The following is a 27,126-nucleotide window of genomic DNA, read 5'->3' as shown; positions in this document are numbered from 1 at the left end:
ACTTTTAGGCTTGCAGAGCATTTGACTTATATTAACTCCTTTGGTCCTCACAGCAACCCTCAGTTAGGTGTATTAGCCCCACTTTGGAGATGAAGAACTGAGGCACAGAGAGGTTAAGGGACTGGCCCAGGGTGTCACTCCTAGTGACTCTCTGAGGGGCAGTGTCTGACACTGACCTGCCTCTAGTCAAGTTGGAAGAGAATGTAGAGAGAACTTTTAATCCCATTCCCACCAGAATGAGAAACCTTTCTACCACATAGTCAATAATTGGTTATCTAGTCTTTTTTTCAAAGACCGGTAGTGGAGGGGAACTCTTCCTGCTGTGCCCCATTTCACTGTGGGATAGCTCGTCTTTTTCCTATTCTATCAGGCCTGAGACTGTCTGTCTGTAACTTCCACCCGCTGCTTCTAGTGATCCTTTCTGAGACGGAGCAAAGAAGGCTCATTCTTATTCCACTTGATAGCTCTTAACTGTATAGTTCTGCAATATGTGCTTCAAATGCTGAGTAGGCTAATTATAGTCACCACCAGGGGGGAAAAACCATTGTGAAAGCAGCAAGTATGCTACCATAGAAAGTGTGTTAGATTTCAGTCAGAGAACTGACTTTGAAATGCTGGGTCTGTTACAACCTATGTGTTCTTAGGCACTCAAAACTTTAGTTTTCTCATCTGTAAAATGAGGAATTTGGATTAAATTGCTTTTAAGGTCCTTTAAGTTCTACATATATTATCCTGAAAAATAATTTATATTTTTTCTGTCAGTAGATTTTTGTGTTTGTATCCTTGACCATCACTTTACTAATTGGATTTTTCCTTTTTCAGATCCTATCATATGTGACAATATGCACCTTAGCCTGAAGAAAAGGCACAATGTCCAAGTAACATTAAAAAGAAGTCTGTGAGGTAAATTTTTAAGTCACTTTGTGGATGTAATCTGTCATTTTTCTTTTTTTTTTGGAAAAGTAGAAATTTATTTAAGTAGGTCCAGTTGTTACTTTAAAGTTAAGACGACTTGCCAGGTGTGGTGGTACATGACTGCAGAGGCTGAGCATGTCAGTTGAGTTAGAGAGTTCAGAGTTATAAAAGAGCTGAAGCTGATGGTGTCAGCATAAGGACTGACCTCATTGGAGTGAGCCCTGGGACTAAGAGGACCATCAGGCTGCCCAGGGAGGGGAGAACCAGCCCAGATTACAAAATGGAACAGGTTAAAGCTTCTGTCCTGACCAGTATTTGGATTAGGCCCTTGAGTGGTCGTTATATGTACAGGCTGGGCTAGACAGAGAAACACAGCTTCAAGTAAATAAATACAGTTAAGAAAACCAGATCATCTCATACAGTCAGTGTAATGGTAAAATCTTTTCTGAGGGAAAACCAGCTTGCCTTGATTTGTCTCGTCCCTTTGAGAAATAGTGTCTAAAAGCAGCCTACTGTCAAAGTAAACATCTGTGACAGGTTTTGATACAATGTACTGTCATTTACGTATCTTGATATAATGTGTTTTTGTGATTCTTGCCAAATTCTGGTTCACTTTCTTTTATTCTGTAGTCCTAGTCTTACAGCGACTGACTAGGAGCTGACAGTTGAACAGAGGAAGATTGTGGTTTCTCAATGATTCTTTTTTTCAAATGGGAGAAGCATTTTGAAGCATATTTCTTAAAAACATTATCCTTTACATTTTATATAGGAAAATCATAAATTTTGTTTGTTTGTTTGTTAGGAGAGGTTAAGGAGTGAAGAACAAACAGGGTCTAGATCTCTTAGATCCTACTCTAGTGGACCTTCTTTCTTGCTGTACCTTTTTGATTTTGTATTAGCCGGGAACTAAAATCCTTTTTTGTATGGAGAGTTGTGTTTGAATTCAGTTCCTATAGAGGGATTTTCAAAACTGAGCATAAATGAAAAGAGAATATTTGTTTCAGATATTCTTAGCTAGTTGTTGTCAGCATCCTTTTAGTTCTCCATTTTTCATCAGTGGCTCTGCTTGATTTTGACTCCATGAATCATCATGTCCTAGCAGGGCGGGGGGGTACCCCTGCTAGTGTTCCCTCCACTTTTCAGCTTTCCTTTGTGAATAGTCTTCCCCCATTAGACAGTGAACTTCTTGAGGGCAGAGACTGTCTTTTACCTCTTTTGTATCTTTGCTTGTCTCTGTACCTGGCACATAATAGAAGCTAAATAAATATTTATTCAGTTGGTCTGAATTAGCTTCTTGTTTTGTCTCCTTGGAACTGTAGCTTATCTTAAATAGTGTTACCCATTTTACAGACCTCGGAGGCCATCTAGTCCACCTTGTTCCTTTACAGCATCCCTAACTAGCTGACATAGAGCTTCTGTTTGATGACATCCATGAGAGGAGAATAAAGGTAGGACCTTGTGGAGCAGCCCACTCCACTTTTGAAAAGCCCTGATTGTGGACATTTTTCTTAGGTGAAGCTAAAAAAATCCATCTTCAGTGGCTGTCTTGCTGACATCTTTTGAATGCCACTTAAATCTTTGGTCACTAGATGTCCAAGCTTTTGTTTCATTATATTCCATAGGATAGAATTCCATTCCAAAGAATATATTCCATATTCAGTAAATGGAGCCCAAAGAATATAATGGTTCCATAGTCAGTAAATGGAACCCACTGGGACCCCTAAGCAGGCAGGGACTGTGCATTCCTGATCTTCAGTTCATCTATTTATAACCCATTATCTACAGTAAATAATCTTTTTGTGGATCACCCCCCTCCCCTCCCACCCAACCTCCCCTCTTGTCTGGTTCCTTTATATTTGAAAGTCATTACTCAGACTAAAACGCGTAGAGAGAGGAGAGCTAGCTTAAGGTGTCACTGAACTCTTTTCAGCATTAAAGCTGCATTTACTCTTGAGGTCCTGTCACCTCTATGTCTTAGATATTCCAACTACCTTCACAAGATAGCCTGCTTGCCAGAAACTCAACTTCTTGTACTGGTTTCCTTATCTGTAAAATGTGGAAATTGGATTAAGTGATTTCTAAGGTCTTTTTTAGCTGTAGGATTCAGTGAGTTGGATTAAAATAAAAATATTAGCCAGTATCACAGTATAAATATTATACACACAGATACACACGTGTATACACAGACACATAAAATGCAAATATAAAATCTTTTGCCTTTCAAGTTTGGTATGTTGTAAAGATCATTAGATTTGCCATCAGAAGATGGTTCAAATCCAGGCTCTGCTATTTTCTACCTGTGTGGTTTTGGGTAAGTCATTTAAAACTCTGGGTCTGAAGTAGTAAAATGAAAGTATTGGACTACATGACTTCTATGGGTCCTTCCAGCTCTAAATATATGTTCTAATATGATAATTGTAATTGAAAATATTTAGTCTCTAAAAAATGTTTCTTGAGTAATGGAAACTTGTTAGTGTTGATATTCTGAGAAGTGGGTGCTATAATGGCAACAGCTAGCATGAATTGGGAATGGAGTTGAAATTTTGCTAAACCTCAGTCTTAAGAAATCAGGCTGTTACTTTTAAAATAGAGAAATGGTGATTAGCCTTCTTGATTGCTATCATAATGCCTTCAAATTTTTCTCAGAAATGAACTCTAATTAGTATGAAATCAATAGCAATTTTGATATTAAGACTAATTCTAGGTTTTCATGTTAATTCTTCAATGGGCATAGTATTTTAGTAGCACATCTTTTATAAATTCTCATCAACTATCCTTAGGTTAGAGTCTGGGCAATGGAATTATTTCTTTACTTTTTCCCTCCTCCCTTTGTCCGGTTGCTTTTGCTGAAGTAGTACACTGACTCAGCAGATTGCTACGATAGCTTGTTATGTTTTTTCCATGTAGTGAAGAAACTTGTGTAACTTTGATCTTGTTTTACACATAAGTTGCTCTCTTGAAAATTCTGAATAATTTTGGATATTGAATCATTTTCTCATTGACTTTTGTTATAATTTCAGAAAGATGTTCTTATAAGAATATTGGCCCTAAGACATATAACCATACTGTGGTATTTCCATCAAGGAATGTTCTTTTTTATCTTTTGTCTTTTGAATTTTCCTCACATAAACTCTAAAATTTAATTCAGTATTTATTAGGCACCCAGTATGTATAAGGCAACTGTAGGATGTTAATTAAAATGAGTCAGTCCATATGATATTTGTACATGTGTTTAAAGACACATCTATTAAAGTATGCCAATTGGTAGTTTCTATTTTTGGGGGGAGCTTTCACAGTATTCGTTATACATAAATGATTGTATAGTCAGAGGACTTGGATTCAGATCCTGACTCTTGCATTTAACAAACCTTTGTGACCTTGGGTAAGTTATTATTTTCTTTGGGCATCAGTTTCCTTTTCTAAAAATGGAGTCTGCCCACATCTTCCCCTGTGCTGGTTAGAGTGAATGCCTGCTTCATAATGAAAAACACTATTTCCAGTACTGGATGCAAGTCATGTCATCATTTCTCTGATGTCATGGTCTTCTTTGATAATGAAAGATGAACACAGACTGTGAAGGATGAACACAGACTGTGAGTAGACCAAGCTGCCTGAATAGGGACCCAGCTAGCTGGGTAACCCAGTTCATCCTCTCCCTTCTGTCTCCTTCTCCCCTTCCTTTGGGGCTTTGAGGTTTACTGCCTGGATGCCCATCCTTCCTTCCCACCCTCCTTCCCTTTCCTTCCTCCCTTCCCTTCCCATTCCCAAAACCTTAAACCCAGTGCATTCTGAAGCTCATGGGCTGGACAACAATAACAATAGGTCCCTGGCCAAACTCCATTTAATGACTGGCTTACAGTGATTTATCACTAGTAACAGTTTCTGTTGCTTTAGTTATTTTTCTTTTGTTTATTAAAAGAGCCATTCCCTCACTACTGGGTATTACCTCCCCCTAAGTGAGTACCTGAAAAGGCTAGTCTAAAAAGGCCAAGGTCTCCCATTGCATCCTGGTCCACCTCCAGTCATCCTGATGAATATCTGGTCACTGGACCCAGATGGCTCAGAGGGAGAAAGTGAGGCTAGTGTCCTTGCACAGTCCTTCCTCACTCAAAACAAAATCAAGTGCAAGTCATGTTGTCATTTCTCTGATGTCATGGTCTTCGAAAACGAAGGACGACACAGACTTTTTCTCTCATATCCCTGGATCTACTGGTTGCTGTGGGGGAAGTCTTAATATTGCCTGCACCCTACTGCCGTTTCTAGCATTCTCTCTCATCTTCATTAAACAGCCTCTCCTCCTTTGAGGTTTAAGCTGTCCAAATATATCATGCAATCTGGATCCTGGTGGTTAATCCTCGACCTCCAGGACATTCTTCCTTCCTCAGTGAGTTTGATACTTTACTCACCATTTTTCTGTCCTCCTCATCTTAGGACATTTCAGCATGTGTATCACTGCTCCCTCAACTAACCCTGACTTCTCAGTTCTCAGTTCCTCATTCTGCTCACTTCCCATGACTTTCTTCTCTACTCTGACTCAGTTACACACAGGGATGGACATATTTTTAATCTTGTCACACCTTTGTGTTCTGCTTCCTTGTTAATGAACTCTGATGTTACTTTTTTCTGATATCTTTTAACATTTCATCTTTCCTAATGTCTGGTGATCCCTAGCTCTGGTTTTTGTTCTCGTGGTGACCTTCATTCCCTCCACCCCTCAGTTCTTTCCCAAGGTTTTCACCCCTATACTGTCGACACTCTCTTCTCTTTCCTACCTTGACCACTTGGTGAACCAGTTCAACTCTATAGTATCCTCTGCTGTCAAATCTTTTGTCTATTTGTTCCATCAGTGATTATAATCTTTCCAAATCCCAACCCTGGGTTACTCTTGTAATCTACTTTTGCTACAGTTACATGCTGTCAAACAGAACTAGAGAAAATTGTGAAACTGCTGATTGGGTTCACTACAAATTTATACTGCATTATATCAATTGGGCTCTTACTATAGCAAGGAAAGTTTTTTCTATCCCACTTACCCCAGTGATTTTTCCTCCCTCAGACTTCCCACCTTCCTTCCCACCTTTACACCTGAGGACCTCATCACATCCTTTACTGAAAAAAAAAAAATCAAACCTTTCACTGAGAACTTCCTTTTCCCTGTTTATCTCACATCCTTCAGACACCTTTCTCCTCGATCTCCTTTACTTCAGTCTTGGATGAAGAATTGGCAGATCTTCTGCATGTATTCTTGATCCTCTACCTTCTTGAGTTCTCCAATAAGTTGCCCCCACTGTCATCTTCATTCTCTTGTCTTCAGTCTCATGCTGTACTCCTTCCCCTGCCTACCAAATAACCATTTGGTCCTATCATTCCAGCCAGCCCTCCTCTCTTTGTTCTTCCCCTTCGTGACTAAACTCCTTAAGAAAGTTCTCCACACTCAGTGCCTTTACTTCGTTTTTTCTCATTCTCTTTTAAACCCTCTGCAGTATGTTTTCTAGTCCCATCATTCTACTGTTTTCTACAAAGCTACTAGTGCTTTCTTAATAACCAGAGCTGATGGCCTTTTCTCAGTCTTCATCCTTCTTCACCTTCTTCACCATCTGACATGGTCAGTCACCTTTTGGATACTCTATCTCATTAGGTTTTTATGACTGCTCTCCTGCTCTTATCTCAAGTCACTCCTTCTTAGAACCTTTCCCATAGTGATAGCTAACATTTACTGTCAGGCACTGAAGTGCGAAAAGTTTTGCCAAATCTTATGTCATTTTATCCTCACAACAACCCTGCAGTGAAGTTACTCTTAGCCCCATTTTGCAGATGAGTAAATTGAGGCAAATGGGTGAAGTGTCTTGCCCACCGAATAAGTGTCTGAGACTGAATTTGAGCTCACACTCTGTCCACTGGCCTGCCTTGTCTTCCTGAGTGACTTTAATCAATGCTTCCTGGTGATTTGACTGATGTCTCTGAGTTACTTGGCTGGTTCTTCATCTCTGTTCCATTCACTGACCACGAGGTCGTCTTCCTCTGCACTGTCTGACTTGGTGATTTCATCAGTTCCCACAGATGTAGTGATCTTTATGCAGTTAATTTCCAGGTTCATGTTATTGCTGTTCAGTTGTTGCAGTCATGTCTGACTCTTCCTGATCCCTAAGTGGTTTTCTTGGCAAAGGTACGTGAGTGGTTTGCCATTTCCTTCTCCAGCTCATTTTACAGTTGGAAACTGAGGCAAACAGGGTTAAATGACTTGTCCAGTCGTGTCTGAAACCAGATTTGAACTCAGTTCTTTCTGACTCCAGGCTTCATACACTATCCATTGCTCCACCTCGCTGCCCCTAAAGCTTAATCAGTACTTGTTTATAAAACCAGTAAGACTCAATAAAAAGAAAGAAATTCCATTTAAAATTACTATAGAACATATAAAATACTTGGGAATTAACCTTCTAAGACACAAAAACTGTATACTTATTACTAGAATGAACTTTACAGAAATAATTGGGAAAATATTAATTGCTCAAGGGTAGGATAGAAAAACGAGTATAGTAAAAATGATAGTTCTCCCTAAATTTATTTACTACTTACTCAATGCTATGCTCATTAAACTAACAAATAATTTATAAAACTAGCAAAAAAAATAATAAAATTCATGTGGAAGCAGGAGTGCTAAGTTTCAAATTCTGTTGCAGAACATTTAATTCTCAAAAGAATTTGGTATTAGTTAAAAAATAAATATCAGTCAATAGAATAAATTAAGGACATGACATAATAGAAGCAAATATGTTTAGTACCCCAAAATTTGATAAGCACAAAAACAGCTACTAGGATAAGGACTCACTATTTAACAAAAACTGCTTGGAAAATTGGACAGCAGTATGAAAGAAATTAGATGTAGACCAATACCTCATGCCTTGTACCAAGAGAGCTTCAAATGGGTGAGTGTTCTGGATAGAAAAGGTCGTATAAACAAATTAGAGAAACATGGAAAAAATTGCCTTTCAATCTCCGAATAGGAGAAAAACTCATGACCAAACAAAGGGTAGAGGGGGTCACAGAAGATGAAATCGATTAATTTTGATTACTTAAAATTGAGTTTTTTCGCAAACCCTGTCTAAGATTAAAAGCCAAAATGACTGACAAAAAAAAAACTTTTGCAGCAGGCTTCTCTGACAGAGGTCTGATTTCCAAGCTACGTAAAGAACTGATTCAAATTTATAAGAAAAAGAACCATTCCCCAGCTGATAAGTGGTCTGAGTATATGAACTGGTTGGTAATTCTCAAAGGTAGAAATCCAGAAATCTATATCTGCGAAAGAAATTTTAAAAAAGAAAAATTACTGCATGGAAAAAAGTTCTAAATGGCCACTAATTAGAGAAATGCAAATTAAAGTAATTTTTGGAGTAGATTTTGTGATTCTGAGATTTCATTTCTCACCAGAGTGACAAGATGACATGCAGAAAAAAGAAAATGATAACTGTTTGAAGGGGCTATGGAAAAACAGATATATTGATACACTTTTGATAGACTGTGGACAGGTACAGCCATTCTGGAAAGTAATTTGGAATTATGTTCAAAAGAGATCAGAAAAAAGAAGAAAACATCCCATATATGCAAAAATACACATATTGGCTCTTCTTGTGGTGACAGAATTTGAAAGTTAAGGGGATACCTATCAGTAGAGGAATGTCTGAATAAGTGTTGGCATATGAATGTGATGGAATACTATGAAAATAAGGAAAAAGAGGAAGGGGTTTCTTTTCATGTAGGAAGAGTTTTTTGGAAACCTTCGTTAGCTGCATTATTGCCATTAGGCAGTGTCATCATCCCCTGGCACTACTCTGTTCTACTCTGACTTTTTTTCTTTTTTACATTTGTAAACTTTCCCTTTGAATTTTCCTATTTCTTGCCATTCAGCAGTTTTACATATATAAATCACATCATAAAATTCTACAATTTAGAGCCAGAAGGGGCTTTTTCAATCATCTGGTTCACTCTCTTCATTTTACAGATAAGGTTGTGAGTAGCAGAACTGGAGTTTGCAACTAAGTTCTTTGATTCCAAATCTGATGTTCTTCCCATGACTCTATAGCATTAAGGACAGGTTTTATCTTTAAAGTTGAGTATTGAATGGTGCAGGGACAGGTTAAATACCTGTTTTAAAAGCTGCTGTGTTGTGTGGTTTTCTATATTTTTAGAGGATAAAAGGTATTAACTACTGAGTTGTACTACAATTGTTCAGCAGCATCATATTTAGATTTTAGGGAGCTGTTTGTGTGTAACCCTTTAATCTGTTTAGAATTTAATCTCCTTTTTCTGTCCCCATAACCCTGCTCTCTAAGTTTCATGTAAATTTATTTCCTATTGAGTTTTTAATTCTTATTTGCCTCAGTTCTTACCACTTTTTTTACTTCTAAATTCTTTTCTTTTTTCTTTGATTTGTTCTGTGACAAGGCTGGGTTTTTTTGTGCTTTTTTGTACATCCTGTAATCTGAGCTTAAAATTCTCTTTCCTGTTTTTGAGAATTCCCTTTCCATTTTCCCTTTGCTCTCAAGGTTTTTTTAATTTATATTAAATGCTTTTATCTTAAAATTTAAAAAAATTATTGATAACTTTAAAAATTGGGGGGGTTTACATTTAGTTCTGAATAATTTTTTATTCAACATCCATTTCTTGTAACAATTTTTTTTTAAAAAGGAAGAAAGCTAATTGAGCAAAACCAATCAAAATAGATCATAAAGGTCATCTAATCTAAAGCCCTTATTTTACAGATAGAATTGAGTCCAACAGAGGAGTTAGGTGACTTGCCCAGGGACCACTCAGGAAGTATTCCGAGACAGAATTGGAACCCGTGTTTGCCCACCTCCGAGTGCAGCACTCTCTCCATCCCACTGTGCTAACGTGTCCTGTATTTCACACTTTTGTTCCCCACTTCTTCAAAGAAAGGGGATGAATTTTCTTTGTTCTTTTCCAGGGCCAAGCTTGGTTTTTACAGTTATTTAGTTATTTTTTACAGTTATTTCCTTTTTGTTGTTATTCCTATTTACATGTTGGATTAATTGTGTATTTTGTTTTTCTACTTATGCTCACTTCACTCTGTATCAGCCCATAGAATTCTCATTTATGGTTTCTTATAGCACAGTAATGTTGTTTTAATTCCTGTATTGGCGTTTGTTTATTCCTCAGTCATTGCTCGCCTAATTTGTTTCCAGTTCTTTATTACCATAAAGTCTACAATGAATATTTTAGTGTATGTGGACCTTTCTTTTTCAGTCTTTAATCTATTGGGATATATGCCTAAGAGTAGGATTTCTGGGATCAGAGGGTATAGGCATTTCAAAATGATTTCCAGAATGGTAGAACTTCATAGCTTCACTAAGCGTATTTAGTGTGCCTGTCTTTTTGCATCCCCTCCAATATTTGCATACTTCTTAGTGATTTGGAGTATTCTTTTATTAACACAGATTTTATTGATATCTTTTGGTTTTTTACATCACCAGCATTTCTCCCAGTATCCTTTTCCCCTTCCCAGAGAGCCATCCCATATAACAAATAATATTTTTAAAGGAAAAGAAAAAGAGGAAGAAGAGAAGAAAAGCAGTCTGAAAATATATGTGGAGTACCACACCCATGGACTTCCCACCTTTGCAAGAAGTGGGGTGAAGGGTATCTTCTTGTTTCTCTTATTTGGAGCAATAATAATTGTTCTTTGTGATTTTGCAGTATTCACTTTTTTTTGCAGTGTTCACTCTTAATTTTTTATCATTTTTTTCCTTTACATTGCTGTAGTCATTGCGTTTTTTTCTTGACTGCTTCCTTCACTTTATGTCAATTCATGTAGGTCTGTATGTCTTTGTATTTCTCATATTTGTCATTTCTTACAGCACTGTAACATTCTGTTACATTCGTGTAGCACAATGTGTTTAGCAGTTCCTCAATTGATGGACATTTACTTTATTTCCAGTTTTTTTTGTTACCACAAAGTGCTGCTATAAATATTTTAGTGTTTATGGGGACGTTCTTCTTGTTTATGAACTCTGGGGAATAATAAATAAGCCAAGTAGTGGAATGTCCAGGTCAAAGAATATGGACATTTTAGACACTTTTTTTTTACTAATTTCAAATTGTTTTCTAGAGTGATTGTGCTGATTTATAGCTTTACCTGTTTATACTAGTGTACTTGTCTTCCCACAATCTTTTCAAAACATTGACCGTTTCAATCTTTGCTAATTTTCTGAGTCTCAGGTAAAATCTCAGGATTGTTTCGATTTGCGTTTCTCTTATTATTAATGTACTACAACAATCTTTCATATGGTGGTTAGTAGTTTCTAATGCAATTGAGAACTCTTTTTCCATATCCTTTGATTACTTTCCATTGGAGAATGGCCCTTAATCTGATCACTATAGAAATAGTTCATGCAAAGATTTTTTTCCCTCAGCTAACAGCTTCCCTTATCCTAGTGCATAAGTCTTTTTTATTTGTCTTAATCAGATTTCCTTTATAGAGCCTGATAAGCATCTTGGGAAAAGGAGATTAACAAAACCTAAATAAAATCTTCCTTTCTTACTGGGCGTGCATCTGGATAGTTCTCTGGATAGCTGCTGAAGCTGTAGTGAGGGAGACAAATCCCACCTCAGACACTTACTAGGTGTGTGACACTGGGCAAATTGCTTTACCTTTGTTTCAGTTTGCACACATGTAAAATGAGGATGATGTTAATAGCACTTACCTTCCAGGGTCGTGAGAATAAAATGAGACAATATATGTAAAAGTTCATTGCAAACCGTAAAGTGCTATTATGAATATTAGCTATTATTAATAGCAGTAGCAGCTTCATTTCTTGGCTTCTTGCTTACCTATATAACTTTTTGTTATTTATGTTTTATGGTAAATGATAAATAGGAGAAAAAATCTAGCACTAAATTGTTTTGTCTTTCATGGAAAGATTTTAGAGCATTTTCAAAACCTTTTATTAGAACTGAAATATACTCTTAGATGAAATAATTTATTTTCCTTTAGCAGAGTGAAAGGGAGTCAGGTTGTTTCTTCTCTAGTATGCGAAGTGACAAGTATATTACCAAAGCCTAATTCCTACAGTTAATTGCCTGGCTGGTACTCTAATCTCCTTCTCTGTGCTGCTACTAAAGAGAGTTAATTTTTCCTTGTCCATGAAGTGGCAGGAAATTTGGCAAGAAGGTAAATTATTTAGACCACTAGTTTTCTATAGAATCCTCTCCATACTCTTTGAATGTTGAGTTGTACAGGAGGTATATATTAATATTGATCAGTCACGTAAGATTGTTCTTACCCATGGACAGCTAAAATAAATAAATATCTTCAGAAAGTTGATATTAAAAACATTTTTAGATTTGCAGAAATAAAATGTACTGAAAATAATGCTCATACTTGATCACCTCCAAAGTTCATCTTGTGTAATGTTTTGTTGCCAACAGATGCCTCAAGAGACATAAACATCCTGCTTTTAGAAAATATGAAAAAATATTTCTGAGTGATGATGGTATAATTGATTTTTTAACATTGAGGTAAACTTTAAATGATTACTGTATATAAAGTAGTATACTAAGTGGCAAAGAATGTAAAATTAAAACAAGCAGTTTATAGTTTATTGGGGCAACAACATAGAGATCTAGACAACTGTAATACAAAATTATAAATATATAGATAGTGGCACAGAGTGACGAGGCAGAGATTGGTGGGGGGTGTGGGTGGGGTTGCCAGAAACCATGATCAAATAGCAGCAAAATGGGACATTGCAATGGAAGCAAGGACAGGGCAAGAAAACAAGGATGGCTCAGGAGCAGCGCAGGGGGCAAAGCAATTCATTTCAAAATTGGGTAGGAGTGTAGCTTCACTTGATGAAATGGATTTGTTTCTATAAATTTGTTGAAAGGTGTTTATCTCTGAAATGTACTGTATATTCTCACTGACTTCCATTTTAATTCCTAAAGTCTCTGGGAAAAAAATGTTAACCCCAGTTAGGAAATTCTGTTTGTAGATTCTGGTAGATTTGCTGGTATACCTGGCATAGTGTTGCACATCAGTACATGTATTTCTTGAATTCAAGAGGCATTGCTAGATTTTAGACGTAGGTCTCCTGATTCTAAATCCACTGTTTTTTTGCTGTCGCCATATGTAGTTGGATTTCTCCCATGATACTGTCTATCACAACAGAAAGGGATAGATTGTTTCTCCCTTTCACTCGTCCCATTCCAAGCCAAACTTAATGGATTGGAATTCATTGTGGAGACCTTTGTTGCTATTATTTAATGTATGTATTGCTAAAGAGGGGCAAAGTAGAAAAACCTTGGCCCAAACTGAAGGTAGGAATGAGGAGAAGACATTAGCAAAAATGTAGGCAAACTTTTTTCTTGAGTAATTATGTGGACTGAGTAAGGTATTTCCCTTTCTGGGTCTTGGAAAATAGGATATAACATTTTAAAAATTACTTCTTTAATTTTTCTTTTTTTTCTTTTCTTTCTGTGAATTCATTAATGTAAAGAACTTTGTGGCATGGACACATCCTCCATGATACAGATCTGGCAGTTGTGGTTCATCTATAATTAATAATCTTAGAGTTAATTGAGATCCAAAGAGACAAAATAACTTGCCCTGAGGTCCCATAGCTAGTATGCTTCAGACGCAGGACCCAACCCAGGTTGTCTGACTTTAAAAGGGCCAATTCTCTGTTTACTATGCCACACTTTTCCATGAAGTGATATCAGAGTTGAAGAATAGGGATGGGATTCCATTGTTTTAGGCTACTCCCTTGTTAGGAAATCTTCTCCTCTAATACTCTGTGATTTTATAGTCCCACCTGGCTCAGAGTGAATGTAAATAGTGTGTGTTTCTCTTTTGGCCAGCCATCCTGAGGGACTTCCCCTCCCACTTTGATTTTTTTTTTTAATTTTATTTTCATTAAAGGGGTCATCCCTTGACTCTCTTCTTAAAGACCCCTATTCACTGAATGGGCATTGCCTTACTTAGAGTGAGAGCCTGAGAAGATCCTGACCATCTCCAGTCATCCTAATGAATATCTGGCCACTCGACCCAGAAGATAGGTTGGTGACCTGCACAGTCCTCCCTCACTCAAATCAAAGTCAACTGCAAATCATATCATCATCTCCCTGATGTCATGGTCCTCTTTAAGAACGAAGGACAAACACAACAAGGGTAATGAGAGATTAAGTGACATTTTTCAGGGTCACACAGGCAGTTTGTCAGAGACGTACTTGAAGACTCAATGTCAAGTCTTTTTGGCTCCAATTCACTATACTATTCTACATCTCACCTCAAAATGAAAAGGACAGATTATAGAAAACATAATATACTTACTAAGAGTTGAAGGGAATGGAGGGTCCACCTCTATGTCAGAGTTAATAAATATGGAGAAGAGCAACTGTCTGCTGTAGTGCTCAGAGTAGCTTCCAGGCCCAGTTCTGACACTCTTTGTTTTGTGGTCTTGGGCAACTCACTTAGCCCTTCTGAGCCTTTGTTTCCTTGTCTGTGTGTGGGATGGCTCAGGTCCCTACATAAATCAATTACTCAGAGGCCTCTCAAAGTGATGACAGAAAAGAGATTTATTCGATTCTTGAGAAGCAGGGCTCACCTGTAGGAGTAGGAAAGCTGAAGACAAAGAAAAGGCAGTGATTTATATAGACTCTAACGCAAGTCCCTCCCCCCCACTGACCATTATTCTCATTAGCTGAGAATATGATCTTACATTCTAGACACGAAATCTAACCAATCCCTTTTAAAATGAAGACATTGAAGAATTAGGTAAACTTTATCCAATCATTGAGACCCTAATGTACTACACAGTTTTATATCCTTATATGGAATTATTCTGTTCTAAAAATATAGTAACCTTGAGCCTCTCAGTCTTACCTCACCCCTGGGAGAAGAATTACAATCTGAGAAGTCTTCACTAAACCTATCCCACTCATCTGTAAAATGGACAGGGATACTTGTACTTATGGTTTCAGAATGTGATTTTAATGAAAACCCTTTGCAGAACTTAAAGGCTGAGATTTCCTTTTTTTTGTCTTTGTATATCAGTGCCTTTTGCAGTTTCTAGCATGTAGTAGAAGCTTAATAAATGCTTGAAGTAACTTGGTTTGTCACCAGTGCCAGATTGCCTAAGGTTAATACAATGGAATGTAATCTAGAAATCCTGTAATCATAAATTAAGAAGGGGAGGGAATGTTAGAGATCATCTAGTCCAACCTCCTCATTTGACAGATGAAAAACTTAGGTGCAGGGAGGTTAAGAAACTTGGCCCAAGGTCATCCAGAGGCCAGGTTTACCTTCTTGAGCTTCAATTTCTTCATTAGTCAGATGAGGGGTTGGACTGGAGAGCTTTTAAAACTGTCCTTCAGAAGTATCTTCCTAAGGTCATGTAGACTGCAGAACCAGCAGGACTTCACACTCTAAATCCTGCATTCTGTTCACTAACACTCTAGATAATTTGAAGTCCTTGATTTGGAGTTTAAAAAAATAATCCTTAGAATTACAGGAAAAAGAAGTTGTATATGGCTAAATTAGAGTTATAATAATGTGACATGGCATTTGCAAAGATGCTGTTGTGGTCTTAATGGAATAATAATGTCCCAGAAAGGGGGGCGTGGAGGTGGTGGCAAAAGTCTCACTGTACTTGGTCCTGATCCTAGCACCTCTGAAGTACCATATCAAAACCATTGGAATTCAGAGCAGAAGTAATTAGACATATTTTTGGTTCTTTGGCATTTACTTTTCAAACCTAAATTACATTTTGAAATGACCATGGAAAAAATTCATTTTATATGTTATATTCAGGATTGCATATGTTCTAACACGATGGACAGTTCTATTGTTTAATGATTTTTATGTTGTGTTTACAGATACATAAACATTGCCTTTCTCCTGTCATCAGGGTAAGCCCAGGAAATCATGCAGTCATCAGGGCACAGGTTCCGTGATGTGGAACATCATCCTCTTCTTGGTGAAAATGAGAATTATGATTCTTCATCCTCATCCTCATCTGAAGCTGACACAGCAGACAGGATTTGGTTCATCCGGGATGGCTGTGGTATGGTCTGCGCTGTCATGACGTGGCTTCTAGTTGTCTATGCAGACTTTGTTGTGACTTTTGTCATGTTGCTGCCTTCCAAAGACTTTTGGTACTCTATCATCAACGGTGTTGTTTTTAACTGCTTGGCAATTCTAGCCCTGTCATCTCATCTGAGAACTATGCTAACTGACCCTGTGAGTATATTATTGTTCTATTAATATTTTCTCTTGTGCTACATTTAGTATGCAATAATCATTTGATTTTTATTTATACGAATTTCCTCAATGCACGGCATTTTAATTGTATTAGAATGGAAAAAGAGAATTGTTCCTTAAAGGTAAGAGTCTTCACATTTTGGTGGGAATAATATTAACCTGAAACTAGCAGTCTGGGCACAATTTTGTCAAGTCGCTTTCCTTTATAAAATCGGATTTGGACTAGATAATCTTTATAAAGTTCCTTTTTTTTTTCTTAGAAAGTTCTGATTGTATAAATTGAGTGTGAATAGGGTTGCAGTGTTGTATTGATGTGTGAAGTCTTTTACCACCTCTTCTGTTCCCTTTTTTGGCTGTGATTTTTGTCCTTGTGCTTTTGAATTACTTGGAGTATAACTGTACTGTAAAGGGAGGGGGAGGGAGAAAATAAGCATTTATTAAGTGTCTGTAATGTACCAGACACTGTGCCACAGGTTTTGCAACAACCCTGCAACTGTTATTTTCTCCATTTTTTTATAGTTGAGAAAACTGAGACAAACAGAGGCTAAGTGACTTGCCCAGAGTCACAGAGCTAGTAAGTGTCTGCGTCTGAACCTGAACTGAGATTTTGCTTACTCCAGGCCCAGTGCTCATCCATTGTGTCACCTAGCTGTCTCTATAAACACATCTTCTAAGAGATGGAAAACCATATACAGAATATCCTTTCGAAAGGTGCTAAGAGGAGAGATGAGCTGAATTGTAACTTAGTTCTTCATAATTTTCTTTTAGTTGTGTCATTAAGTATCATTTACCTTTCAACAATGCTCTTTACTCAAAGTTATAGCTTCATTCTAGGTCATCCTTCACAAATCTCAAAAACACAAAAGATTGGAGAGCTTCAGGAGAAGTGAACTTTTCTCCACTGGATTTTAACATTTTTTTTTTATTTGTCAGTGTACTACAGAGAGGCGTTGTAGTGTATAATAGAATGGATTTCATTTGTGTTCTGAGCTCTGCTGTGGCCTTGTTCTAGCCTTCTTCACCTGCTACCAACTCCCCAAATCTGAAGTTGGTGTACTGGCTGTGGTTTTGGTAGCAGGGACTTGAGAATTTTTAGTCCCTAACATTTTGAATAAGGGACAAAGAGTGAGTAAAGTTTGAGTCAGTGATGGAGCAGTGTATTAAAAACACTCTTCTCTAAAAGTCACCAGGAATCTCAGCCATTTAGAACCTAGTTAATAACCCAGAAGTGAGTGAAAAGGGTCACTAAGTGTCTGAAATAGTCCATTGCCTGTGGTTCTCTCCATAGCAGAATACTTGGATACTGTTGGTATTATTTTGTGTATCATTATTAATGCACGTGATTGAGCACCCTTCATGTGCGTAGGTCATTGTGTTATGCAGAGAGATAAAAGACAAACTCTTTCTCTTAGGACCTAATATTTTAGTTGGTTAGATAGATGTATGCATCAATGCAGATTAGTAAGTAAATCCTAGAAGTTATTTGAGGTCCATCGAGGTTAAGTGATCTTCTGGGTTTGTAAAGCTGTCTAGTGCTAGAGGTGAGAATTAAAGCCCTCATCTTTGCTCCTACATTCTCTGTGCATTAGAAGATGTTACTGTTATAGGGAGCTCCTGCTCAGTGTCACATGAGTGCCACACCCAAGTGGAATACTACAGCTCATTCAGGGCCAGTGGAGTTAGAGTCTGGTCATGGGAAAATCCTTCGGCTTCTTAGAGCCTTAATTTCCCCATCTGGAAAACAGAGATAATAATACTAATTTAGAAGGTTTGTTGTGAGAAAAATGCTTTGTAAACCTTTAAAATACCATGTAAATGTATGCTGTCTTTAGTTATAACTAGTTTGGTTGCCTGGTTTCCCAGCCTGGAATAGGTCAGAAGTAATACGTTGATAGGAAAATTTAGAACAAAATAAAAATAGCAGACCCAGGCAACTGTAAAAATCCACTAGTCTAGGGATTATTTGATACAATGAATAGTCAGTAAACATTAAGCACCTGTTTTGCGCCAGGCATTGTGCTAAGCACTAGAGATACAAATGTGAAAAAAAAAGATAGTCCTTTGCCTCAAGGAGCTTACAGGGAATTGGGGAAAACAGTACCTACAAGGCCAAAAAGTAGGGCAGGTGCCTGCTGGGAGCCCCAAGTACTACTGCAGTGGGGACAACAATGAGATGTCCTTCAGTGGGGGCCTGGGAGGGTATGGCTTCACCCTTCAGTCACAAACAGCCCTGCATATCTGAGTGACCCCTGGGCCTCTTTGCCTTGTGGAACAGAATCAGGTAACCAGTGTCATATTGAAACTCTCTAGTGTTCATAAGACATATTAAAATTTGCAAAGTGTTTTTACATAAAGTACATCACTTAATCCTCACAACAACCCTAGAAGATAGGTGCTACAATTATTACCCTTTTATAGCAAAGGAAACTGAGACTGAGAGTATGTGATCTACTGCGGGGGACAGAGCTAGCACGTATCAAAGGTAGAGTACAAGCTCAGATCTTCTGGACAAATGACCTTTGCTCTTGACTCTGCCCCAAACTGTCCCTCAACATGATGATGACCGTGTGTGATGAGGAAAAGTGTAATGTGATTAATATACTCTGTTGAAGAAGGCAGAAGAGAATCCTTCTGTAATGGAGTCAGAATGGCTGGGTACACAGCTGTTTGACCAAGTCTCTTCATTCTTCCCTGACTGTAGGACAGATATTCGAGCCTCCATAATGGGAGGGTTTTTATGAGGGGCTCACATAAGATCGCATATGTAAAAATGCTAGATTAATGTGAGCAACAATTTGTTGTCTAAAAGGTTCCGTCTTTGCTACTTATGCTGGGTCAGTGAGATGTTCCTGAAGTTTCTGGGGGGTTATTTCTGAACCTATTAGGGATGTTTCAGTCTGTGGAACATGATACGTGAAGTTAGACATGTAGGCATCCGATATAAGGGTTATTGTTTGAATAGATTACTCGGGGTGGTTCTGCTTGTTTAGCAAATTTGTCCCATCTTGTTTGTATCTTTGGGGACCCAAAACATTGCAAAAAGTCAGCAGAAAACTAACCTATGTTTCTCTGAGTAGCTAGAGCCATGCTGTGGGGGAACTATTATCTTTGAGCATTTCATTCCTAAGATTTAGCATTCTGCCTGAGGTAAAAAATAAAGAAATAAATGAAATTGAATCCATGAAGAAATTGGGGAAAAATTATTTTCTAGTACTTTAATAATTCAAGCTCAAGATTTTCTGTGATCTGGTCGTTAAGCTTAATTGCTTCCCTGGAGATGGATATGGTTAAGGGTACCTTTAGTAAGGAGGCAGGTAGGTGACTCAGTGGATAGAATGCTAGGCCTGGAATCAGGAAGACCAGAGTTCAAATTTGATCTGAGATATTTACTGACTCTGTGACCCTGGGCAAGTCTCTTAACCTCTGTTTGTCTTAATCCACTGGAGAAAGAAGTGACAAACCATTCCTGTATCTTTGCGAAGAAAACCCCATGGACAGTATTGGTGTGCTGTGGTCCATGGGATCATGAAGAGTTGGAAACAACTGAGTGAACAACAATGCCTTTAGTAAACACATATTTAGTAAACATATATATAAGTAAATTTGTGTTTTTTAGTATATATGTCAACTTCAGAAATATTCATTTTTTTTCTATACTAAACTGCATTCTAGTTGCAAAAATGAAGGTGTTTGGTAACACTTGGAAATCTTGGTCCATTCAATTCCTATTATAAAACTGGGTATTCACACCACTTTCTTGTGTGGTTATATGCAAAATGATTAGAAGTTATAAAATAATATACCTTTAGTTGATACAGATATTTAGTAAGCACCAGCTGTATGCTAGGTACTAGCAAAGAACTGGATTGGTGAGTTAATAAGTTAATTCAAATTTGCAAAATCAAAGGGTTAACTCCAACTATTTTGGTTAGCTACAGTGAGAAGTGTGACCTTGGTCAAAAGATCTGACTTCTCTGTGTTTTATCTTCTTCACTTACAAAATAAGGGGATTTGACTGAATGATGGTCTCCAAGATATTTACCGCTATGCTCCTCTGATCATAACTTGTCTTAAGGATTGAAATTGATCAGAATATGTTTTAGAAATATATGCATTCCCACTAAATTTAAAGTCCTGACTGTCTCTTCCGGCCTGTTATCATCCTTTATAGCTTTCCTATCACTATCTCTAACATTATCATATTCTTGGTATATCAGATTTATGAATTCTTCCAATTCTCCCCCTTTGAAGTATCTCAAATTTTCCCTTTCCTGTTCATTTCCAAAGCTACCACTTTATACTTTCATCATCTGGAGTTCGCACTATAAGAGGGTCTTAGATGTTATTATTTAACAAAGTCATTTATTTGACAAATATTTGCAGGGATCCTTCTCTATGTGAAGTGTTCTTTGGGATACATACAGAGTCAGAGTTCCTGGCTTTAGGGAGTATACAATCTTACTGAATCTCACTAATTGGATCTCCTTAACTCTTTGAGGTCCCTCCTGGAAAATCAGTCTCAAATAGTTTTTTAATCATATTATACCATTCCCTTACTTAAAGAAATAAATGTTTTAATACTTCAGTGTATCTGTAATTTGATCAGCATAGGTAGATCTTTCTCTCCTCAGTGTGGATTCCAGCCCATTCACGCCATCTGACTCTGTATGATTTTTGTCCATGTTCACACTAATAAATTTTCCTCAGAAGACCTACCTAATATGTTAGGTGTTTTTCCTGAATTCTTTTTACAGTTTGATAGTACCAGTATATCATTTGGGCTCTTTAGCCAATTCCTTTGTTGGATACAAGATGCCCTCAAATTATGGTTGCTTTATTCATGAACTGGTTCTGATAGTGTCTTGTATTCTGCCTCAGTTCAGTTTAGGATTCTGACCTTTTCTACTTTTGCTTCTTATTAGTGCTCCCTTCTAACCCCAGATCTAGCACTTTTTCCATTGTAACACACTCGAGTTTTTTTTTTTCTTTAATATTGGGTGGAAGGGGGGTTTTTTTTGAGCCATTTTTCTTCTCTGGGTTTTTTATGTGTATTCTGTTTGTTGAGGGCACAGAAGAACCTTCTTTTTACTGATCTTTTCAGTCCAACATTCTTTGGTCAGTTTTCTGAGGTAAATGTATGTTATTAGTTTAAAAAAAGGGGGGAAAAAAGAATGACAAAGTCATTTAAAGTAGAGGAAACAGTATAAGCAAAGATACAGTTGAAACAAGCAAGGTGTCTATGGAATACAGCAAAAAGGATTTGGGTAACTAGAACAAAGGGAACTTGACTTGGGAACAATTGAATGTGTTTCAAGATAGATTAAGCTAGACATGTATATGGATTTTAGAATGTAAGCTAAAATAATTTAAGGTAAGTGTTCACAACTGTTCTGATTTGTACTTGGTACTAAACTGTATATGAACAGTATTTACCAGTATATTTTTCATTCAGATAGGTTGGGGAGTTGGGAATTTATTATTTCTAATTATAAACTGCTGTTAAGTTGGAATACCTTAAGGTTAGATGTTAACCTAGCTTGTACTACAGGTTTGGTTAAGCCTAGAAAATAACTGAGATTCTACACTTGTCTTGAGAAGGGTTTGAACTCAGTTAAATGTCATGGAACCTCTTCACAGAAATCTTTGTATAGTGTCCTTTGTGGAAGTGGCAGAGGCTGTGTTCATATAGAATCCCTGTTCAGAAGCAAGCTAGTCCACGAGGACACATTTTTTGAATGTTCTTCTCTGACTTCTCACCCTGTAGGGGGCGGTACCCAAAGGCAATGCAACTAAAGAGTACATGGAGAGCCTGCAGCTAAAGCCTGGTGAGGTGATCTACAAGTGTCCCAAATGTTGCTGTGTCAAGCCCGAGCGTGCACACCACTGCAGGTAGAAGCTCATAGGGGCTTGTGGGGTGTTTATCAGCAGCCTTGGCACTGAAGTATACTTTTTGCCCTTAAAAACGTCAACTCAAACTCTGATTAGGCCACCAAAGCACTCTCTAGAAGAGACTGTTTCTTTGAAAAAGACCTAGAATACAAAAACTCAAAGACAGTGCCATTTAGATTTTTAGAATTTTATTCAAGAATATGTTAATTTACTCAGAAATAATTCATAAATTTTAGTGTTGAGATTTCATAGTATATTCATCAGATGTAACTAATAACTAAAGTGGTATTAAAGTAATTCATACAGATCACACTGAACTTTCTGGGTTCATGGAGGTAAGTAGTGGCTCAGATCCTCCCCATAGCTAGTTCTCTTAGGCTTTGCAGTGCCAGGTTATGATGAAGTTATTGGGGGAGGAACCAGAAACCGTGAAAGGAATTGGAGCAGACTTGCACTTAACTTCAGTTCTCCACAACTAATATTAATCTGCTTAAACTTCATCTGGGCAGCAAGGGAAATGGGGAGCAAGGTAGTGAGATTTGTATTGAGGAGACCTGAGTTCCAATTCTGCCTTGCTAGCTATGTGCCCTGGAGCAAGGCATTTCACCTTTGAGCTTTAGTTTCTTTATCTGTGAAATGTGATTAATAAAACTAACCCTGAACCTCTTTAAAGGGTTGTTGTAAAGAAAGTGCTTTATTGACCATAAAAGAGAAGTGAACTTTGAGGAACTTGTGAGATGGTAATGCCGAGACTTTGGGCAAATCGCTGTTGCCCCCTGGGTCTGTTTCTTCATTTGTAAAAGGAAGAGGTTGAACTCGATGATCTCTAACATTTCTCTTATGGACACTTCATCGTTGTTATTATTATACGCTGAATGCTCTTGGGAAGGTTGGTCATCCATGCTCAGCTAACTAACCTGACCGTATCCAGTCCCGTCACTCAACCGAAACTGCTGTCTCTAAAGTTTCTGATTGGTGTCTCATTGACAGCTCCAGTGACATCCTTCTGACTTCTGGAGGGTTTCACACTGTCAGCCACCCTCTTTTCCTGGGAACTTTTTCCTCTCAGACTTTCCTATCACTGCTCTCTCTTGGTTCCCTCATTGCTCCCTGTCTGCTCCCTCTTAGTCTCCTTTGTTGGGTGATTGTTCAAGTCTGATCACGTGATTTGAACTCTCCTCCCAGTCCTTGTGTGGGGCCCCTTCTCTTTCTGCACCCTTGATGATAGCATCATGGGTTCAGTCATCCATCTGTATGGAGATGGCTGTCAGATTGGTTATTTAGCCTTCCTCTCCTCCTCTCTGCCACGTTCCCATGCTGCCAACTACCTGTCATATATTACACGTCCAGAACACCCCCATGCTTGGTCCTCTTTTTAACTTTGCTATTTCTTTCTAGAGCACCACAACTCTTCCAGTGTGCCAAGTTCTCCACACTGGTGCCATCTACTCCCACTGCTCCCACAGTCCTGTCTCAGATCACTTGCGATGTGGAGCTGCTTCTGCTGCCACATGTCTTGGGCCATCACTGTGGCTCAGCCCCACAGTCCCTCTCCCTTGGAATATTGTGGGAGCCTTTTAATTGGCTTCTTTTCTGTCTTCAATCCATCCTCCACCCAGCTGTCAAAGAATCATTTTAACTCAAATTTGGCTGTTACATTCCTCTTGCTCGACTAGCTCCAGTGGCTGCTTGTTGTTGCTTTGGTCAAGTACCAAGCTTCTGTTGTGCATTTTCACAGTCTGGCTCCAGTCTGCCTGTGCAGATTTATGAAACATTCCTCCCTTTCACAGGGATTATATAAGTGAGTGTCTTACTGGCTTTCTTGTTCCTTTTGCAGGATATCCCATCTATTGTGTCTGTTCCTTTGCCCAGGCTACTGTCTTCTGTACTCCCTTCTCACCTGCCTCTTAGAACACCCTGGCTTTGGGGCAACTAGGTGGCACAGTGGAGAGAGCAGCAGCCCTGGAGTCAGAAGGATCTGAGTTCAGATCTCAGACTTGCCTCAGACTAGCTATGTGACCCTAAAAGAATACCCTGGCTTCTTTCAAAGAACAACTCAAATATGCTTCCACACAAGGCCTTTCCTGATAATCTCATCTATTATTGATTGAGTTTTCTTTTGATAGGTATATATGAATCTTCAGTTCTTTTTGTGCCCAGAGGAGCTCTTTTCCTTAAGTAGAAACAGCAGTCCTCCTTGGAGACAGCAGACTTATATTTTTAAGTTCAGGTTCAGGCTGCAGTGTGACTCTGGGCCAGATTCCCTCTTTCAGTCTTGATTTCCTCAGTACAAAAAATTGGGGATAAAAATATTGGTACTGTTTTACCTTCCAGGGTGGTTGTGGGCAAATGACCTTGCAAAGATTCTCTGTCTTTGTCAGCTTTTAAAAGACTCATCATAATTATTTATGTGCACCTTTGTCTTTCCTCTGTAGTCTAAGTGAAAAGGGAAGGTGAGGAGCCATAGGATAAAAGCTTTGTTTTCCAGTTGTTGTGGAAGACTAGAAACCCCCAAAGAGTGAAGGGCTTGCTACAGGAACAGGGAAGGTGGGAAGAAGTGTTTTGAGACTTGATTCTAGTCTGCAGTGGTTACCAGGAGAGAAAGAAATCTTGGTTCGAAGCTTTGGGTAGGAGCAGTGACCACTCAAGAGGTGATTCTTGGGATCCTCTGAAGAAAAAGACTGGCTCCCAACAGAATGCTGTCCTGTCACTTTCGATCATTTGGAGACCCTGACTTCACATGACTGCACCTCAGACCCCTCTTCCCCATCAGAAATTGTTCAGGATGTTAGTAAGGCTGGTAAAGCAGCTGTCTCTAAAGCTTTGTCTGTGGACGTCTTCTTGTTGCTGTGAGAGCTTTGGGGGCTGTGTGAAAATGCAAGGCTGGAGTGAAGGACATGTTTCCCTGCAGAAACACTGTTTTAAAATGGTGTGATTAGATTCTTATTACTTTAGGTCTGTGACCTGACCTGGGAACCTCCATGGGGAACACTGTTTTTGCTCTGAAGTTTTTTAAACATAACCCATTTTGTAGATTGCAGAATTAATGTAATTGTTGACATTTCAATTTAATTTCCTTTTCTTTATTTTCTCTGCCCTTTTGTTTAAGTTATGTTATTTTGATAGTCTTTCATGCTAAAATATTAAAAACAAAAAACTTCATTTTCTAGTATTTGTAAGCGATGTATTCGGAAGATGGATCACCATTGCCCGTGGGTGAACAATTGTGTGGGAGAAAAAAATCAGAGGTTTTTTGTGCTCTTTACCGTGAGTAAAAATTAAATTTTGGTGTTTTATGGTGATTGTCAAACTCTTTTGACTGTAAATTTGCTTTTGGGAAGCATGTTTCTCCTAGGATTGAGGCAGTTCCTCCAGCTCTCCATCCCAGTGAGGCACAAATTGTAGCAATTGTGTGACTGCTAGTTATGTACAGCATGTATTCTCTCTAGGCCTGGGCCATAATGGTCTCTGTCATAGGTCAGAAATGTTTACCCTCTGCTGTTCTCCCTAGAAGAATTTTTCCAATGTGACCTTGGAGTGCTAATAAATATCACACTATTTAATTTCAAGGATTTAAAATTTTTTAACTTTTTATCACTGTGTGCTTAGTACATTAATTTTACTTGACAGTTTGTGTTCACAAGGGATCACAACCTTACAATTCTCTCCTCCCTTTTCTCTCATCCAGATGTATATAGCCTTGTCTTCAGCTCATGCTTTGATCCTGTGTGGATTTCAGTTTTTTTCCTGTGTCCGAGGGCAATGGACTGGTAAGCATGTAGTTGGATATATAAAAATTGTTTGTAGAAATACAGAAATAGCATTACCATACTATTGCATGAGCAAAGAAACAAAATATTATACTCAGTGGCAAACACTGCACATAGGTTTTGGGAGAACAGCTTTTGTTGTCACTTTGAATGCTTTTCTAGGATGAGATTGTCTTTACATTATGACACCAAGATTTTCTGTCTCTAGTACCACAATGAAGCCATATAACCAGTTTTCCCTTACAATTATATATATATATTTGGCTCTTTGAAGGGTTATATAATTTGTTTGTTGCAGGTACTGTGTCTAGATAGAAATTGGTATTATTTTCTGCCACCTACCAAAAATTTCTCCCTTTTTTCTCAGTTGATTTGTTTAAAAAAATTGTTATGCTCTTTACACTGCAGACATGAAGGTCTGTCCTACTTGAATAAAATTTATTTTTCTCACCCTCTTCCTCTTGCTTTCCTTAGCCAAGTACTTTTTGGTTAAGCATGTGAGTGTGTGAGAGCATATGTACAGTGTGAATAGTGAGAGCATGGGCCTAATCTTGCTAAAGTGGTTGGAGGTCTCTGTCCCCTCAGGTCCAGCTACCTTGGGTTTGTCATAGCTGTACACTGCACCTCTCACTGTGCTTAGGCGATTCTCCTGTTATGTCCAGTGATTGCTTACAAAGGGCCTGATCAATACAAATTTATGGTTGTTACTGGGGAAAAAAAACCCTCAAGAGCATTTATCTGGTAATGTATGTGTATTCAGTGTGAATCCCCATTTGTTGAAGTTGACTGCTGTCATTAGATGCCAGTAGTGATATAATTACTACTTTGAAAGAACTGCCTCCGAGGATAGAGTGTGAGGTGTCTTACTGACTTGGTTTAGGGACATATTTTAGATTTTATGTAAGCTCCAAGTGGTAGCATCATTGATTAGGATGACCTTCCAAGTGAATGCAAAACATTACCAGCCCACACTATTTTTTTTTAACCCAATTAACTTCACTAATAGGAGAGATAGCAAAATAAATGTGACAATCATTTCTTTTACTTAATGGCAACATTTTTGTTTCTTTTTGAGAGCAAGAGACTTAGGAAATTCATTTTCCTTCTTTGGAGTAAGACGACACTAAACCATTTTTAGAAAGATGGCTGTGTTGTTTTTGTTCTAAAAATTTCAAGAGAAGGACATTTAGTTTTTCTTAAAGCCTACCCTAAGCATTTTACTGTAGAGAAGGGAGAAATTTTATGACACAGTAGATAAGTGACATACAGTCATATCTGTTA

General features: G+C 38.0%; 1 protein-coding gene across 3 annotated transcripts in view; it reads left to right on the top strand.

Moving 5' to 3' along the window:
• Positions 1 to 27,126, top strand: part of ZDHHC7 (zDHHC palmitoyltransferase 7) — a 47,460-nt gene that overhangs the window by 12,628 nt on the left and 7,706 nt on the right. Inside the window, exons 2-7 of one of the 3 annotated variants that reach the window (XM_072636223.1) lie at positions 823 to 903; positions 12,358 to 12,447; positions 15,834 to 16,165; positions 21,951 to 22,075; positions 25,246 to 25,342; positions 25,764 to 25,845. In XM_072636223.1, the coding sequence (XP_072492324.1) occupies positions 15,851 to 16,165; positions 21,951 to 22,075; positions 25,246 to 25,342; positions 25,764 to 25,845 (619 nt within the window). In that variant the 5' untranslated portion in view covers positions 823 to 903; positions 12,358 to 12,447; positions 15,834 to 15,850. Of the gene's footprint in view, positions 1 to 822; positions 904 to 12,357; positions 12,448 to 15,801; positions 16,166 to 21,950; positions 22,076 to 25,245; positions 25,343 to 25,763; positions 25,846 to 27,126 lie in introns of all 3 variants that reach the window. The other 2 variants (XM_072636222.1, XM_072636221.1) reach the window with 2 other exon arrangements.

Source organism: Notamacropus eugenii, chromosome 1 (genome assembly GCF_028372415.1).
Source record: "Notamacropus eugenii isolate mMacEug1 chromosome 1, mMacEug1.pri_v2, whole genome shotgun sequence".
Lineage (NCBI taxonomy): Eukaryota > Metazoa > Chordata > Mammalia > Diprotodontia > Macropodidae > Notamacropus > Notamacropus eugenii.
The sequence above is the reverse complement of the archived record's forward strand: the minus strand, read 5'-3'. Positions and strand labels throughout refer to the sequence as shown.